This window comes from Podarcis bocagei, assembly GCF_964188305.1.
Source record: "Podarcis bocagei genome assembly, chromosome: W".
Lineage (NCBI taxonomy): Eukaryota > Metazoa > Chordata > Lepidosauria > Squamata > Lacertidae > Podarcis > Podarcis bocagei.
Window position 1 is genome coordinate 74,333,766 of NC_138131.1, and position 18,295 is coordinate 74,352,060.

Genomic DNA, 18,295 nt, shown 5'->3' on the forward strand with positions numbered 1-18,295 from the left:
CTGAGTAGCAACATACACTCCTCTCTGGGTTGTGCTCAGATTAACAACATGCCTCTGCTTCCTCAAAATTGTCATATATTTTTTAATCGGTAGGAAGGTCAGGATATCACAGGTCACTGATTCGAAGGGGAAAGCTGTAGATTTCCCTAGGTATCTGAGAAGCTTCAGTTCTCTCCACATCCCATTCGCAAAGCGGCAAATAACAGCACAATGATGCACAGTTGCTACCACAATTCAGGCCTCAGCAAGATTCACGGATTTTCGGCACCTACCCATATGCCTGCACGCTATTCTGAGTTGTGGGATAGCTTGGTGATTATTTATCTCTTTTCTCCACAATAACTAGTTGCTAATCCCCATTTCTTGCAACAAGGCACTGTGGAGTGGGAAACTCCATAGCTTTTAAGGCAAAGGTCAGAATGTTTGATAGGAGATAGGATTTCGGAAAGTTGTGGCACACGGGACAGAATGTCGCTCAGATATGTAAGTATTGGGAGAAACTCCCTAGGTTTGGAGAATATGAACACCACTATGAAATGACATTGCTTTTTCTGCCTTTCCCCCTTCTTCAGTATTTCTACAGGAGAGAATTGCCAAGGCCCTTAATTGTTTATGCTGTAGCACAGTGGCTCTGTGTGTGCTGGAAATGATGTACAGGAACTTGGCACATGAGAACCTGGAGGGGTGGCTGAATGACCAGTCAGGATGGGCAGACTGGAAGCAAAGCTGCCCTGAACCTGAACCAGCCAGGTGGAGTAAAACTATGATGGTGTTTGCTCAATAGAGGCACCCTGCAGAACTCCTCCCATCCCCCAATATAGCTGGCAAGGAGCCTTATAAACTATCAGTGTGAACGGAAGACCTACTTATTCACCCAGCCTTTTGGTTGAATGCTGCACTTTGCAAACAGGTGTTTTAACTACCTATGTGTTCTTTCCTGCTTTGTTGTTTATTGACAGCTGGACTGTATAACTCTATTGTGTTTTTTTATTGGCACTATATTCCTCTTCAGGATTATTTTGTATGAGATAAGTTGATAAAAGGAAACATAGTTAAGCACACAGGAGCTGAGAATGAAGAGCCATTTTGAGTTCAGGCACATCATGGATTGTAAATAGAATACAAGGCCAGCCCCCTACATGGCTTCACTGGCAAACCTGGTCATGCCTCAGCAAGATTTTTAATGTTTCTAAATGGCACGGTATCAAAAAGGAAAGATGGTAAGGTTTACATAGTACAGGCCCATACCTTAGCCTGAAACAAATGCCAACTGATGCACACATGTAAATTTTAAACATGAGGTCCTACACCTTTTCTTCTTTTAGAGGAAGAGTAGCAGGGGGAGCCCAGGCAGATTAGCAGGATATAAAAAATAAAATAAAAGTATTACACACAATTTGTTACCTGTACTTGCTGTGTCTTTGAAGAAAACGCAACATTAAATACAAAATATGAAGACGTACATTAAATTCCTCCCGAAACAACTTTCCATCATCAGCTGCTCTTATCCGTATTTCATGTTCCAGATGTTCCACTGGAATAGGAAAATACTTTTTTGGGCCAGAAGGAGACCTTCTGAGAAGCATCTGTTGTTCTGCTGGATAGAATGCCAACATAATATATATTATTACATATGGTATGAATAATGACACTGCAGTTCAAATGTTCATTTAGAATCCCCTGCTCACCAAAAGAAGAAGATGGGTGCTGGCTTTTAAAAAGATAATGTGTAAAAAGAGTCTAGTAATGCTAAGGAAGAATTTAATCTTCAACTCTCAGGTGTGTTCCTAAGATGATGATTTGGGAGGGGGTTGGGGTGGATGAAAGCTTCACCAATAGGAGCTGTGGTGGGTGGGGAGACTGGGAAATTGGGGACAGACAGTGGGTGGAATAGAAACACATCAAACTCAAGCAATGTGTACAATACTGTACTGTGCAAATTTGACTTGAAACACAGCGGGGGGGGGGGGGGATCTCACTACGTTTTTAGCCAGCATGCTCATAATTAACAGTGAATATCAATGGAGTATTTAGCTGAGAGGAGGGATGTACCTTTAATCCTCTTAAAATACAGAGCAAACCTTTACAATTCCAAAATGGAAACACTTACCATACTTTACACAAGTAAAAATAAATAAATCAAACAGTAAACACTAGGCATAAAAGCATACAAAGGGGAGCTGATGAAAACAAAAGCCTCACAATAACAGCGGGGAAAAGGATGAGACACTGTTGAAAGAGAAGTTTGTCAGTAGAAGCTGCTGGTTTGTTACTTTGTGGTTTTATTTTATAATTTTAATGTACCGTATTGTTCCATCTATAAGACGGAATTTTGGAGGACTCAGATTTAAGAAAATGGGGAAAGATGTATCCGTGTATAAGACACCCCCTAATTTTTGACATTTTAAAGGGGAAAAACCTAGTCTTATATACAGAAAAATATGGTAAATTGTACTTGTTTTAACTATGTTGTATCACCTGACTTCAGATCATTTGGTGCTGGGTGGGCTATAAGTTCTAAGAAGAAAGAAAGGAAAAAAATATCCCATAGCAGGAATATTAGTGCCAAAGCAAAAAAAAAAAAAGGGGGGGGGGTTCCTTTCTGGGATGGGAGGGACTGAAGGGAAGGGAATCACACATCTGAACAGTTTAGATGCTTCAGTTTAGTAATTCTGAACTCATAGCTGAATGAGCTCAATTTCACAATGAGCTCTTCTGAAGGGAAGCCCCACATCTAGAAACACCCACCAATATTTATTCTGCTGAATCTGACAAGCTGACTATTGTGTCATTCATTTTTAACGCTTTCAATATGTTGTAGTGGTTAGAGCATTGGAGTAGAACCTGGAAGACCAGGGGTCAAATCCCCACTCAGCCATGAAGCTCACTATGTAACCTCGGAGCCAGCCACCATCTCTCTCAGCCTAGCCTACATCACAGGTTTGGGGGAGGATAAATTGGGAAGGGGAGAACAACATATATCACATTGGGCTCACTGGAGGAAAGCAGGACTATGTGTTAAATAAATACGTACACAATAAAAGACATTTAATTCTCCAGACGACTGCCGTATATATTGGTTTTGTAAAAATACGCACAGCATTTGAAAAAATGAGCATTAATACAAGCTGTAATGAAGAAAAGGCATGAAACAATTTAGCTGTGATTCCTGCATGACAGGGGGTTGGACTATATGACCCTTGGGGTCCCTTCCAACAATTCTATGATTCCCCCTCTTTTTGTTTCCTTATTATATGTTTCTGCTATAGGTCTGCTATAACAGCTGGATGGTGTATTCTTGTGTAACACTTACTATGCCTATACAGTGGTACCTCGGTTTAAGAACAGTCCGGTTTAAGAACAATTTGGTTTACAAACTCCGCAAAACCGAAAATAGTGTCTTGGTTTGAGAACTTTACCTCAGTCTAAGAACGGAATCCGAACGGTGGAAGGGCATCAGTGGTGGGAGGCCTCATTAGGGAAAGCGCGCCTCGGTTTAAGAACAGTTTTGATTTAAGAACGACTTCCAGAACGGATTAAGTTCGTAAGCCGAGGTACCACTGTATTTCTATTAATGTATTTGTATTTATTTATACATAAAATCAGGTGCAGCTCAGTGGTCAGTAATGTAAATTGTGAGTCTAGCCAACCAGTTTAAGGATTAAACTCAGCTATAAACCAGCTGCGCCTGGGCAAGCTCATAGCCCCTTGCCCATGAAATGGAAATTTACAATACAGGACTATTGAAAGAATGACGGGTTGAAGCCCGAGTTGCCCTCAGTATGCCTCTGAATGCAAGGCTGCTGGGAATAAAAAATGGGGGACATGCTGTTACATCCAGCTTGTGAACTTCCTATAGGCTTCTGCTTGACCCCCGTGAGCCCAGGATGCTGGACTAGATGGGCGTTTGGCCTGATTCTGAAAGGCTGTTCTTACGACCTTACGACAGAGGGCCTTCTTGGTAGTGGCACCTGCCCTGTGGAATGTGAAGGAAATAAGCAGCTATCTTATCTTTAAAAGACATCTGAAGGCAGCCCTGTTTAGGGAAGCTTTTAATATTTAATGCTGTATTGTTTTTAACACTCGATTGGAAGCTGCCCAGAGTGGCTGGGGAAACTCAGCCAGATGGGCGGGGTATAAATAATAAATTATTATTATTATTATTATTATTATTATTATTATTATTCACAAGAGAGACTGTAACCTAGTATAAACTCCCACTGGAAGAACGGGGAGGGGGTGAGGTGGGGGGGGAGCAGAGATTTTTGCCAGCTTCACCTTCTTCCTGCATTCCTCCAAGCAATCTCATGTGTTTCAAAGAGCCTGAAACCTTTGAGAGCAGATTCTCAGTGGGAACTGGCAGTTCCAGGGAAAAGGACAAAATAGTAACTTCCTCCTTCCACTCACAGGAGTGCCCTAGTTCTGCTCACCGAGTTTCTGGATCCAAGCCACTGAGAGTTAAACTACACAAATGTCACATGTGGCTGCCTCTTGCTTTTCATTCACAGGGGAAGGGGTATTATTGGGGACACAGCATACCTGGAGTAAGGCATGTTCCATCCTTCCTTAGCTACAATGGACTATAATCGCATATTTTATTTTATTTTATTTATTTATTTTTAAAAACTAAGCCTTGAAATTTTGTGAGCAAGGGGCACACTACGGGTGTTGGGGTGTTATATCTGGAAAGCAAAATACTTGCTTAACCAACCCGCTATAATTCCAGTTACAAACTGTAGTTTCACACCAAGAGAATGTTTCTCACAGCACAATCACAGCACAGCAACACAGAAGCAAGTCCTGTTAAGTTTGGTAGGACCTTGGTCACATTCACGCCATACACTGAAAACACATGACTTCCCCCAAATAATCTTGGGAGCTGCAGTTTGCTGAGGTCTCTGAAGTTCACATGATTCTTTGGGGAAAGCCAAGTGATTTAAAGGATGTGACCTTACTTCAGGTAAGTGTGTACAGGATTGCAGTCTTAAGTGCCCTGAACACTTGGAATGCAATATCTAATTGATAGGTATTAGCAACATCACACTGGTTTTGATCTAGGGCAGAGATAAAGATGCTTAAGAGCCACTACTTTTAAACAAAAGTATTATTCAATAGCTGCAACTTTCTGCAAGTCCAGTTCATGGCTCTGTTTCAAGGCTTTTTTAAATACATGAAATAAAAACATCCAGTTCACTCAGCTGGGTTGTACAGTGATTTCTGTCTCCTTCACAAATGAATAGGTATGATACACATGTTTTAAAACTACTGTTTCTCACATTCACAAAACATTCTTGTGTAATTATTTCTTTAAAATATTTATATACCCTTCTTCAAACCTAATTTTAGGACAAGGTATACTTAAGATCTCTCGGTTCTATACCTAACATTTATAATATGTAAAAAGTGGCCCAAGTCTAACTAGACTTTAAATATAAATATATTCAATTTCCAGTCTTTGTCTTGGATCCTACACCCTGTTATAGATAGAAACTTGTAAGCAGCATATTACTACAAAAGCGAAAGTTGCTTTAAAAAGTAAAGAAAGTTTTAAAATAAAAACAACAACTAACAGTAACAAACATTTCAGTAACCAAACATTTACATTCAGCATTATATTTACCACTTTAAAAAACCTAAGATTTTCAATATTAAGTAAATCAAATTTATATTTTACCTTGCTCTTCTAAGATTCCATTCGGTATTTTTTTATCACTTGAAGTCACCACTGCTTTTCTGTGTTTCCTGAACCTTAATAATTATAATAAGATAAATTTAGGGGGATAGTGCAGATCTGTTGTGAATAAATAAGTTACCTGTTTACGTATAATACTGCAGCTTGTCTCACAAACCATGTAATTCTGGAAAAACTCTTTCTAATCATCTTCCGTTTGTAAAAGCTTCAGATGGTGGAGAGAAACAGTGTGTGTAACATCCTCCGCTGCCCTCGCTAATGTGGGTGAGTGCAGCCAGCACAGCTGCACGCAACACACTTTCATTTCCTCATTAGATCACATGGAAACAAGACAGAACTAGTTCCAAGCTAAGCGTCTGATGTCTGCTTACCTGAAGAAATAGCCAGCTAAAAGGATCAGAATTATAAACACCAGAATCAGGATCAGCATTGAAGTCAACAGATGTGGCGGTGGACTGTTTTCTTTTGGAGGGCCTAGGAGTTTAAAAAGAGAAGTAAGAAGTGGGGAAACAACGAATTTCTTAATCTCTAACAGATAAAATCGCATACACACAGTTCCTACTTAACAAATTACTTAACACGAATTAGCCACATAGCATTTTGAGCAAGTTATAATCTCTTTTGAAGTTCTTGGCTAGAAATGAGAATCCTGACAGCAACAATTCCCTTGTCACTTCCAAAATAGTTTTGCCATACAGCTATTTGCTTCTTTGTTGTCAGACAACGCCATCAAACCATAAATGGCCTTCATGTACCCTTCTGAGCTTTGTGGAATATTTGACCACCAGGAACAGGTGGATGCCAACTGATTTTCATCCTAAACTTAAAAGGGCAGTAAGTTTTCCCCACTCACAAACCACCACCAGTTCTTACTTCCTCATCAACAATCTCTGCTAACGTGCTACACCATGGGTAGGCCAACTAAGGCCCGGGGCCCGGATCCAGCCCAATAGCCTTCTAAATCCGGCCCCCAGACGGTCCGGGAATCAGCGTGTTTTTACATGAGTAGAATGTGTGCTTTTATTTAAAATGCATCCCTGGGTTGTTTGTGGGGCCTGCCTGGTGTTTTTACATGGGTAGAATGTGTGCTTTTATTTAAAATGCATCTCTGGGTTGTTTGCGGGGCATAGGAATTTGTTTATTATTATTTTTTCAAAATATAGTCCGGCCCCCCACAAGGTCTGAGGGACAGTGGACCGACCCCCTGCTGAAAAAGTTTGCTGACCCCTGTGCTACACTGAATCTGGAACTTTGTGGTACCAGGAATTAAATACATATTTGTGGGAATGTACCATGGAATATGTCAGGGCTTTGCATCTGTTATCTCTTTGACAAGAGCTAGGTGAGAAATGGAAGAGGGAGAAGTTTAAAACAGTCACTTTCCCCCTTTCAGTGTTCCTGTCTTCTCGTTGTACTCAAACAGGGACACAAGTTTAAGTAAATTGGGGGTAGAGCCACCCCGAGATGAAAACTGTGGATTTAAACAATGCCACAGGTTTAAGCAAAGCAGGTATGGAGCGAAGCTGAACTTTTTTAAATTAAGAAAACCCAGACAAGTCAGTTTTAACAAGGAAAATAGCAGAGATGGGCACAACTCCAACCCTCTTTTAAATTGCCATTTCCTCACCCCTGCTCACTCTACTCAAACTTTTGCCATGGTTTTAAGCCATCACTTTTTCTTTTCAGTTTTCCTTCCACTGTGCTTTAGAAGAAGAAGAAGAGTTTGGATTTGATATCCCGCCTTTCACTCCCCTTCAGGAGTCTCAAAGCGGCTAACAATCTCCTTTCCCTTCCTCCCCCACAACAAACACTCTGTGAGGTGAGTGGGGCTGAGAGACTTCAAAGAAGTGTGACTGGCCCAAGGTCACCCAGCAGCTGCATGTGGAGGAGCGGAGACGCGAACCCGGTTACCCAGATTACGTGACTACCGCTCTTAACCACTACACCACACTGGCTCTCTCAAACCTCTGCTGTTTAAAACCAAATGCAAATGAAGAAGGGATAATATAAGGTGAAAAAATGTGTGTTGACATTAGGCATATAAAAATACTCGGAGTAATAATCTTAGAAAATACCAACATCATATTTCAGAGGGAGGAAGAAAGAAAAGATGGCCGATGAGATATGAGAGATAAAAAAGTGTATAGTCATAACATTTTTGTTTTTACAATAATACTGAGACGACAGGCATTCCTTATGTAGAAACAAAAGTATTATTGTCTGCTGAATCCTTAGGGCTTTTCAGACACAGAACCACCCTAAATATTTAGTTCCAGAAGCTTTAATTACAGATTTCTTCTATTTATAATGAAATACTTTTTCTATCCAATGCCATCCATTGCAACAAAACTAATAAATACCCATAGGACTAAGCATACTTCATTCTGCCTCATAACCTAGAGGAATCCAAACTAATTATTTTACTTTAATTGATAAGGTTCCCCCCTCTTTTCCCCACCCATTGTTTCCTTCTCACAGCTTCTGAACTTTAAATAGAGCAGCAGATCTCCTTACATGGAACACACGAGATTGTGCATGTGCAACAGACTTTTGCTGAACAACAACTCTCTTGCAAAGCACAACAGCGGTTCACAACATAAAAACACAGAATACATAATAAAAATTAGAACAAACCAATAAAACCCCTCCCCCAAATACGTTTAAAAAGACATAGCAAGTTAATCAGTCAAACGTCTGGTTAAAGGGAAACATTTTTGCCTGGTGCCTAAATATATGTAATGAAGACATCAGACGAACGTCCCTGGGGAAAGCATTCCAGAAACGGGGATCCGTCACTGAAAAGGCCTGCTCTTGTATCATCACCCTCTGGACCTCTCGGGGAGCAGGCACATGAGAAAGGCCTCAGATGATGGTTGTAGGGTCTGTGTTAATTCATATGGGGACAGGTGGTCCTTAATATCAGAACTTGGAGAAGCTTATCATAAGCTTGAGATCATTCATACTACTCTTTAGCAAAAGTGCAGATGACAAAGTTGTGTGCTCTGGATGGGATTTAGATTTAGATAATTTTATTGTCATTGTCCGTATATACACAGTATACACAACAACGAAAATCAAACACCCACCCAAAGACCGGGTTCACATATACATTTGCACGTATCTCCGAACTCTCATCTATTTAGACATAATCTATAAAACATACATAATCCAGAATATAGCATGACCTATTAAAAACATAACATAACCTAAAACCTATCTCATTCCTTCCACTCCCTACTTACTAAACCTTGCAACTGGCCCTGAGATCATTATTTAGTGCAATCAGAGCTCTTGGATAGAAACTATTCAGAAGGCGTGTGGTTCGTGTTTTCATTGTCCTATATCTTCTGCCCGAAGGCAATAGTTCAAAGAAGTTGTGAGCAGGGTGGGTGGGATCTCTCAGAATATTATGTGACTTCTTCAAGATGCGAGACGTGAAGATCTCATCCAGGGTTGGTAGTCGGAGCCCAATAACGTTCTGGGCAATTTTAATTGTTCGCTGTAAAGCTTTTTTATCCGTTTCAGAGCTGCTCCCATACCACGATAATATACTATAGGTTAGGACACTCTCGATGGTACTATGATAATAGGACAGGAGTAGGTGCTGGGATAGATTCAGTCCCCTGAGCATTCTCAGGAAATACAACCTCCCCTGCACCTTCCTCACAACCATATTAACATTTGCAGTCCATGAGAGGTCCTCCGAGATATAAATGCCCAGGTATTTAAAACTACCAACCCTCTCCACTTCCTCGCCATTTATGTGCAATGGTAACAATACACTTTTCTTTCTCCTAAAGTCAATTATGAGTTCTTTGGTTTTTTTGGTGTTAAGCATAAGATTATTTTCTTTACACCATTGAATTAACCCCTGTACTTCTTTCCTATAAGCAGTCTCATCGTTCTCACTGATGAGCCCCACCACTGTTGTATCATCCGCAAATTTGATGATTGTGTTGGACTTATACAGTGGGGTGCAAACAAATGTGTACAGAGAATAGAGAAAGGGACTTAGCACGCATCCCTGAGGGGCTCCTGTGCTTAATACTAGAGTAGAAGAATAGTAAGGTCCCATTCTCACTGTCTGCGGCCTATCAGTCAGGAAATTCCTTACCCAGAGACAGATCTTCTGATGTATACCCAAGTTGGTCATTTTAAGAAATAACCTGTCTGGCAGAATTGTATTGAAGGCAGAACTGTAGTCCACAAACAACAGCCTTGCGTAGGTTCCCTGTCGTTCTAGATGACTCAATACAGTATGGACGGCGATGGAAATAGCATCATCAGTAGATCTGTTTCTTCTGTATGCAAACTGGAACGGGTCTAAAGTGGATGGAAGACTAGCCTTAATATAATCTAGCACCAATCTCTCAAAACATTTCATAACAACAGATGTTAAGGCTATTGGTCTATAATCATTGAGAGATACCACCACTGACTGCTTGGGGACTGGCACTATAATCGATGTCTTCAGGCAGGTAGGGACATAACCCTGCAACAGGGATAGGTTGAAAATGTCCGTAAATACGCCGGCTAATTCTGCAGCACAGTCCCTAATAGCCCGTCCCATGATTCCATCCGGTCCAGCTGCCTTCCTGATGTTAATGCTCCGAAAGGCATGTTGTACGTCACAGGTCTGTAATAAAAGTGGTTGTCTATCAGTAGTAGTTTCTGATGATGTGCTGGTGGCCAATGCTGTAGTGACGATAGTTCCGGTTCCCTCCTCAAAGCGGCTAAAAAATTGATTCAGTTGATCAGCCAGGTGCGCACTGCTGCTAGCCAATTCGTTTTTAGTATTTTGCCCTGTAATTTGTCTCAAGCCTTGCCATACTCGACGAGGGTCGGAGCTCTCAAAATGTTTTTCGATCCTCCGGCAGTACATAGCTTTGGCGTTCCTAATACCCTTTTTCAATTTGGCTCTAGCTTCTCTATACTGCTGCGCATCACCAGAGTGAAAAGCAGCATTTCTTGCCTTTAACAGAAGATACACATCCCTGTTTAGCCAGGGCTTGTTGTTAGGGAACACCCGTATTTGTTTGGTGGTAGTGACAACATCAATGCAGCTTTTAACGTAAAACAGTACTGTTGAAGCATATGTGTCCACATTATTCTCCTCAAAAAGCGACCACTCGGTGCTCCGAAAGCAGTCTTGGAGTTGCTCAGATGCACCTACTGGCCACACTCGTATCTCTCTAGTTGATGGTCTAATTCTGCGTACGAGAGGTCTATATGATGGTATCATAAGTAAGGATATGTGGTCTGACTGCCCCAAATTGGGCAGGGGCTTGGTCTTGTATCCATGCATGATGTTACTATATACTCGGTCCAAGGTGTTTCCCCCCCTAGTGGGACAATCAACATACTGGTGGAACTTAGGGAGCACAGTCCTTAAATCGGCTCGGTTGAAATCACCAGCAACCACAAGTGCTCCATCCGGGTGGGCCCGCTGCTGTCTGCTAATAGCAGTCAGCAGGTGGCCCATAGCTGTAGTAGTGTTTGCATCGGGAGGTATATACACCGCTGTTATTATAACAACATTAAACTCACGTGGCAAGTAAAAAGGGCGGCACTTCACCACTAGGTACTCCAAGTCAGGAGAGCAATGCGTGTCCATTTGTTTAATGTCTGAGCTCCAGTTGTTGTTTATATAAACGCAAATTCCTCCTCCTCTGCTCTTCCCGGATTTGGCGGTTCTATCCGCTCTAATTACTGAGCGTCCTTCTAGCTGCAGAAGTCCCTGTGGAAAGGAGGGATCCAGCCACGTCTCTAAAAGGACCATAACACAACAGTCCCGGATACTTTTCTGCCGAGAGGTAATAAGTTCCAACTCCTCTACCTTGTTGGGTAAGGATCTCACATTTGATACAAGGAGACTTGGCAATGCAGGCTTGTGGGGGTTTTTACCTAGCCTCACTCGTAGTCCAGCCCTGCAACCCCTCTTCTGCTTGCGCCCTCTCCGTTTCCTTTTCTTTCTGGCAAGGAGAGCAAGGGGAGTATCCCAAGAATGTGCAAGATATGGAGGCTCTCTGATAAGCTCAGCTGGAATGTTGTAGGTTGAGACCTCCTGGTTGCAGCCTTCCCCTCTGCCGATACTTAAGAGCTCTTGACGACTATAAATTACTTGTGCCTGAGTATTCACAGTCCATAGCAGCAATAAGTTCACAGATAAAAATAAAACACAAATCACTGAATACCGGTCTTCGGAGTGCCGAGCCGCTGCAAGTGCTTGCGCCGCCATCTACCAGGCATCCCCCTTAAAGAGGCAGGTTGCAGTTTGGGCGTGCTCCTGGAACCATCACTGTATGTACCGTATTTTTCGCCCTATAGGGCACACCTAGGGGTTTTTTTTGGAGGGGAATAAAGAAAAATAATTTATTCCCCCCCCCCCAGGCATGGGGCTGGGGTGGGGGAAGCCCAAGCTTCCCCCGACCCCAGCCCCCAGAACAGGCTGCTATGTGCAAGCCTTGGGAGCCCGGCGGGAACTCCCGCGGGCTCCCAAGGCTTGCGGATAGCTTCCTGAAGCCTGCATTCACCCCATAGGACGCACACACATTTCCCCTTCATTTTTGTTTTTTGTTTTTTTTGCAAATTTTTTATTGGTTTTACAAAAAAATTTTAAACAATACAAACAAATAAAAAGACAAACAAACATGTATAATTTCATAACCTTTTTTTCATATCCCTTACTTCATTTTTGGAGGGGAAAAAGTGCGTCCTATAGGGCGAAAAATACGGTAAATAACAATAATAAAACTAATAATTATTATGGTAGAAATGCCTCATGAAATGAGTGCAATTATGTGGTTACTTTCCATGCCACTGAGACAACACACTGCTGGCATGGAAGAAACTAGGCTGTCGCACCCATTCCACATGGTTCTACTTACAAATGACACTGAATTACTTATGCACTTATGGACCACGGGTGCTACAAGCTGCACACTGCAGGTGAAAACTATTGTATGCATATAAAAGTTTGCAAAACTCCAGGAGATATACTCTTACAGCTCAGGTGTAGTGTGTGTGAACATAAAAGCACACACACAATAAAATACATCTCTTAAGTGAGTGAATTTTCACTACTATGAACTATTATGAATTTTTTACTTTGAAAATATGTGTTTTTGGAATGATGGACATCAGAATCAATGTCTTGTAAGGTCACCCATATTTTCCATAAAATTTATTTTCCTGTGTTCAAATAGCCATCCAGTGAAGCCAAGCAAGAAGGGCAACAGGGACCACCTTACCAACACTGGCAGTGCGACTGTAACATATAATAGGTAGATACTGAAGGTGACTCCTAGCTCTGTACTGAATCCAAACAGTGATACTTCATCATCATCATCACCCTGTGTTATCACAACAACTTTCACTTTGTTATGGATGTTCTTTGCAGCGTGTCATGTGTGTAACAGAACATGCACATCTAATTTTTCAGGCGATGTTGTTGTTTTCTCTTGAAGCTATTACTAAAACTTTGTATGTTCACAATATTTGCTTTCCTGTTTTGAGCTTCATAATTTGAAAAGGGAAAAAATGGAAGGAATGTTCCTGCTTAGGGATCCATCCATCCACCCACCCATCCACCACACCCTTCTCCAGCATACAACTCTGTAAATTGTCAGAGGATCATGGAGGGCATTCTACTCTACACAACCAGTTTTCTGTTTCCTATCTTTCAACATTCTGCAGCTACTAAGAATGCACAGTTCACCCTGGGCTGGTTTGTCTTTTTTAACAGGGGTAGTGTATACTTCTGCAAACCCTGAAAATGATACTGTAATATTTAATGGATCCCTTTTTGGTGTTGGTGGGGTAAAGAGAAGAACATTTTTCATAAAGTATTTGGAACACGTAACTTTTTGTCCTTATGAACTTACAGATGGCATTGAATTAAAACATTTGGGCAGGACCTTCCAGTTATTATCTAGTTGCAGTCTTGTAACATCCCTGAAAAGGTTAGTCAGTACTGTATTATCCATTTACAATGGATGGGAGGACTGAGGCTGAGAGCAGCTTGCCTAAAGCCACCTACTAAGTTCATGGCTGAGAAAAGATTCAAACCAGGAACTTCATGATTTGCAACCTAGTCTCTTAGATACACCACTGGAAATAATATGCACAAGAGCAGAATTTTCAAAAATCCACACTGGGGAAAGCTACTTAGTGATTTTCTGATTTCCATATGCATACAAACTTGTAATACTCTTATGAAAGTGAATTATCTTTGCACTTTAAATGCACAGAAGCATATAAATGCAACCTGAATAATAATAATTTAACAATTCTTATAATAAATATACTCAGCAGTTATACTAAAAGCAAACACAAGCAATGAACTACAGATCTATTTGCTGCAGTCCTTTTCATTGCAACAAATAGTCAACCGCAGCAGTACAGGCCTAAAATAGAGTATGGCAATTTGTTAAACATGTGACACTCGGTGGGCTATGTGGTTTGAAAGGTTTGGAGAGCTGTAGCAACAGTAATTTAGGGTCCACGTTATGAGAAGCTTCAGTTATCGTCTGGATAATCAGATCCAGCCAATCTTTGTAAATAACCTCCCTGTTCAATATGCAAATATTGCCTCTTATTAGATGGCACTCACCCTCTTCCTACTTGAAATGCATTAAATAAAACAGAGGTCCGGCCCCCCGTCTTAAAAAAGATCTTCTCCCTGTATAAAATTTTATAAACAGGAAAAGCTTCAGAAGAAGATGAATGACCAGGAAGGAGCATGGCATCCATTACCCCCTCCCTGAGAGCCTGCACATTCATCCTTAACCATGGTTTGGGCTTGGTGTAATATGCAAACCAGGCCACTGTCAAAGAGCTGTGAGTAAGGGAAAAGATCCTGTGGCCAAGGAATCTGTAAGCCTAGGAATGTCTCTTCTATTTTTTTAAAAAAAAATTTTTATTGGTTTTACAAATTTTTTAAAAACAATACAAACATATAAAAAGACATACAAACATGTATAGTTTCGTACCCTTTTTTTCATAAACCTTGTTTCTCGGACTCCCCCATACCTCCCCTTTCTGTATCCCAATGTCCAAAGTTTTTCAGCAAGTTCTAAATAGTTCTGTCAAGCCTCTGTCCTCTTAATCTTTCCTTTAATCTAATCTTATATCGCTGTAACCCTTTCTTTCTCAAAACCTCGACATTCTAACATTCATCCAGTTTATAGTAGTCCTTAAGATAAATTTTAAACTTCTTCCATTCTTCTTCCGCCGTCTCCTTTCCCTGATCGCGGATTCTGCCAGTCATCTCAGCTAATGTCATATAGTCCATCACTTTCATCTGCCATTCTTCCAGGGTGGGTAGATATTGTGTCTTCCAATACTTTGCGATAAGTATTCTTGCTGCTGTTGTAGCATACATAAAGAAAGTTCTATCTTTCTTTGACACCAATTGGCCGACTATGCCCAAGAGAAAGGCCTCTGGTTTCTTAAGGAAAGTACATTTAAGTACCTTTTTCATTTCATTATATATCATTTCCCAGAAAGCCTTAATCTTCGGGCATGTCCACCAAAGGTGATAGAAAGTACCTTCAGTTTCTTTACACTTCCAACACTTATTATCAGGCAAATGGTAAATTTTTGCTAGCTTGACTGGGGTCATGTACCACCTGTAAATCATTTTCATAATATTTTCCTTTAAGGCATTACATGCCGTGAATTTTATACCGGTGTTCCACAACCATTCCCAGTCAGCAAACATAATGTTATGGCCAATATCCTGTGCCCACTTAATCATAGCCGATTTGACTGTTTCATCTTGTGTATTCCATTTCAGCAGCAAATTGTACATTCTTGACAAATTCTTGGTATTGGGTTCTAACAGTTCAGTCTCTAATTTTGATTTTTCCACCTGGAAGCCAATTTTTCTATCTTGTTTGTAAACCTCCATTATTTGATAATAATGGAGCCAATCTTGTACTTTTGGTTTCAATTTCTCATGACTCTGTAATTTCAATTTATCTCCATCTTGTTCCAAAATTTCCCAATACTTTGGCCATCCGGCCTCCATATTGAGTTTCTTCACTGCCTTAGCCTCCAAAGGTGACAGCCATCTAGGGGTTTTATTTTCCAACAAGTCTTTATATCTTATCCATACATTAAACAACGCTTTTCTGACAATGTGATTCTTAAAGGCCCTATGCACTTTGATTTTATCATACCATAGATATGCATGCCAACCAAATGTATTATTGAAACCTTCTAAATCCAAGATATCTGTGTTCTCGAGGAGCATCCACTCTTTCAGCCAGCAAAACGCTGCTGCTTCATAGTACAGTTTTAAGTCTGGCAGGGCAAACCCCCCTCTTTCTTTTGCATCTGTAAGTACTTTAAATTTTATTCTGGGCTTTTTGCCCTGCCAGACAAATTTCGCAATATCTTTCTGCCACCTCTTGAAACAGTCCATCTTGTCAAGAATCTGCAAAGTTTGAAACAAAAACAACATTCTAGGCAATACATTCATCTTAATCACTGCAATTCGGCCTAACATTGACAATTTCAAATTTGACCATATTTCTAGGTCTTTTTTAATTTCTGACCAACATTTTTCATAGTTGTCCTTATACAAGTTCAAATTTTTAGATGTCAAATAAACCCCTAGGTATTTCACCGTCTTAACCACTGTCAAACCTGTCTCTTCTTGAAATTTCTCCTTCTCCGTATCTGTTAAGTTTTTTTCTAATACTTTAGTTTTTTGTTTGTTCAGTTTAAATCCGGCTACCTGACCAAATTGTTGGATTATCTCCAACAGCCTTTTCGTACTAGTGTCTGGCTCTTGTAGAGTCAATACTAGGTCATCTGCAAAGGCCTTTAACTTGTAATGTTTAACCCCGACCTGTACACCTTTAACCTGCTGGTCATTTCTAATCATATTCAGCAACACCTCCAGAACAGAAATGAAAAGCAATGGGGAAATTGGGCACCTCTGTCGTGTTCCTTTTTCTATCTTAAGTTCCTCCGTTATCACATTATTTACAATCAGCTTAGCTTTTTGTTCAGAATATATCGCACCCATACCATTCTCAAAACCTTGGCCTACCCCCATCCCATGAAGATTCTTTTTCATAAAGCTCCAAGAAATATTGTCAAAGGCTTTCTCCGCGTCCACAAAAATCAACACTGCTTTGGTGTTTATATTCACCTCTAGCCGTTCCAAAATGTCTATTATATTCCTTACATTGTCTGATAAATGCCTCTTTGGGAGAAAGCCTGCTTGGTCCCTATGAATCTTCTCCATCAACACTCTTTTAAATCTTTTCGCCAAAATGTCTGCAAAGATTTTGTAATCCACATTAAGTAATGATATTGGGCGGTAGTTCTTAAGTTGAGTCTTTTCAGTCTCTGTCTTTGGTATGAGTGAAATATACGCTTCTTTCCACGATTCTGGTGCCTTTTTTCCCTCTAAGATCTCGTTGCAGACTTCCTTTAACGGTTGAACCAACCACTCCTTCAAAGATTTGTAATATCTGGAAGTCAGTCCATCTGGCCCTGGAGATTTGCCCAATTGCATGTCCTGAATGGCACCCTCTATCTCTTGTTCTGTTATTCTCTGGTTTAAATCCACCTTGCTTTGATGAGAGATTTTTTGTAATCCATGTTTATTAAGGAATTTATCTATGTCCTCTTCATTTTGTGGTCCTTGAGAATAAAGTTTTTTAAAGTAGCTCAGAAAACAGTTTCTAATCTCATTGGGTTTAGATATGTTCTTTCCATCCACTTCTAGGCTTGTAACTGTATTTAGTTTCTGCCTTTTCTTCAATTGCCATGCCAGAAGTTTGCCACATTTGTCTGCCGATTCGAATGTCTTTTGTTTCATTTGCTTTAACTTCCACTCAATCTCTTGATTCATCAATTCCATATATTGTGTCTGGTATAGCTTAATCTCTCTCAAAATCTCCTGGGACTTTGGTTTTGATCTTAATTTTTTCTCTCCTTTTATCTTTTCCAGGATCTTTTCCTTCTTCTCATTCTGCTTTCTCTTTTTTATTGAGTTTTGTTGAATCAAAAAACCTCGCATCACAGCTTTACTTGCATCCCAGATCACTCTTTTTTCCACATCGGCCTTTAGATTTATTTCAAAATAGTCCTTTAGAGTTTTTTGGGCCTTCATGTGGATCTCCTTGTCTCTAAACAGGGTGTCATTCATCCTCCATCTAAATTGACCAGTTGTTGTAAGTTTCATTTCCATCTTTACGGCGTTATGGTCGGAGCAAGTTTTTGGACAGATTTCTATCTTCTTAATCTTTGGAGCCATCCCACTAGTGATCCAGTTTTGATCAATTCTGGTCCAGGTCATCATTGCTTGAGAAAAGAATGTTCCTTCTCTCTCAAGAGGGTTCCTCGTTCTCCATATATCTATTAAGTCCATGTTCTCGGTCATTTCAAAGAAGGTCTTCGGAAGTCTCCCTTCCTTTGAAATTGTCAGTCTTTGTGCTTTGTCCATATTTGTAGAAACCACACCATTCATGTCTCCCATAATTATCACATTATAATCCAAATAGTCCATCAAAGTTTCATGGAGCTTCTTGAAGAATTCCGCCTTGCCTTCATTTGGTGCATAAACTCCAACTATTAGAAATTTTT

At 40.5% G+C, this 18,295-nt stretch overlaps 1 protein-coding gene across 6 annotated transcripts in view; it reads right to left on the bottom strand.

Annotated features, from left to right (window-relative positions):
- The window catches only part of LOC308578269 (receptor-type tyrosine-protein phosphatase epsilon-like), a 59,064-nt gene that overhangs the window by 24,605 nt on the left and 16,164 nt on the right, over window positions 1–18,295 (bottom strand). For 2 of the 6 annotated variants that reach the window (XM_081178520.1, XM_081178519.1), the window contains exons 2-4: window positions 6,064–6,166; window positions 5,675–5,748; window positions 1,464–1,594 (exon numbers count right to left, since the gene is read on the bottom strand). In XM_081178520.1, coding sequence (XP_081034646.1) covers window positions 1,464–1,594; window positions 5,675–5,748; window positions 6,064–6,166 — 308 coding nt within the window. Of the gene's footprint in view, window positions 1–1,463; window positions 1,598–5,674; window positions 5,749–5,849; window positions 5,954–6,063; window positions 6,167–18,295 lie in introns of those variants that run through there. The other 4 variants (XM_081178518.1, XM_081178521.1, XM_081178523.1 and 1 more) reach the window with 3 other exon arrangements.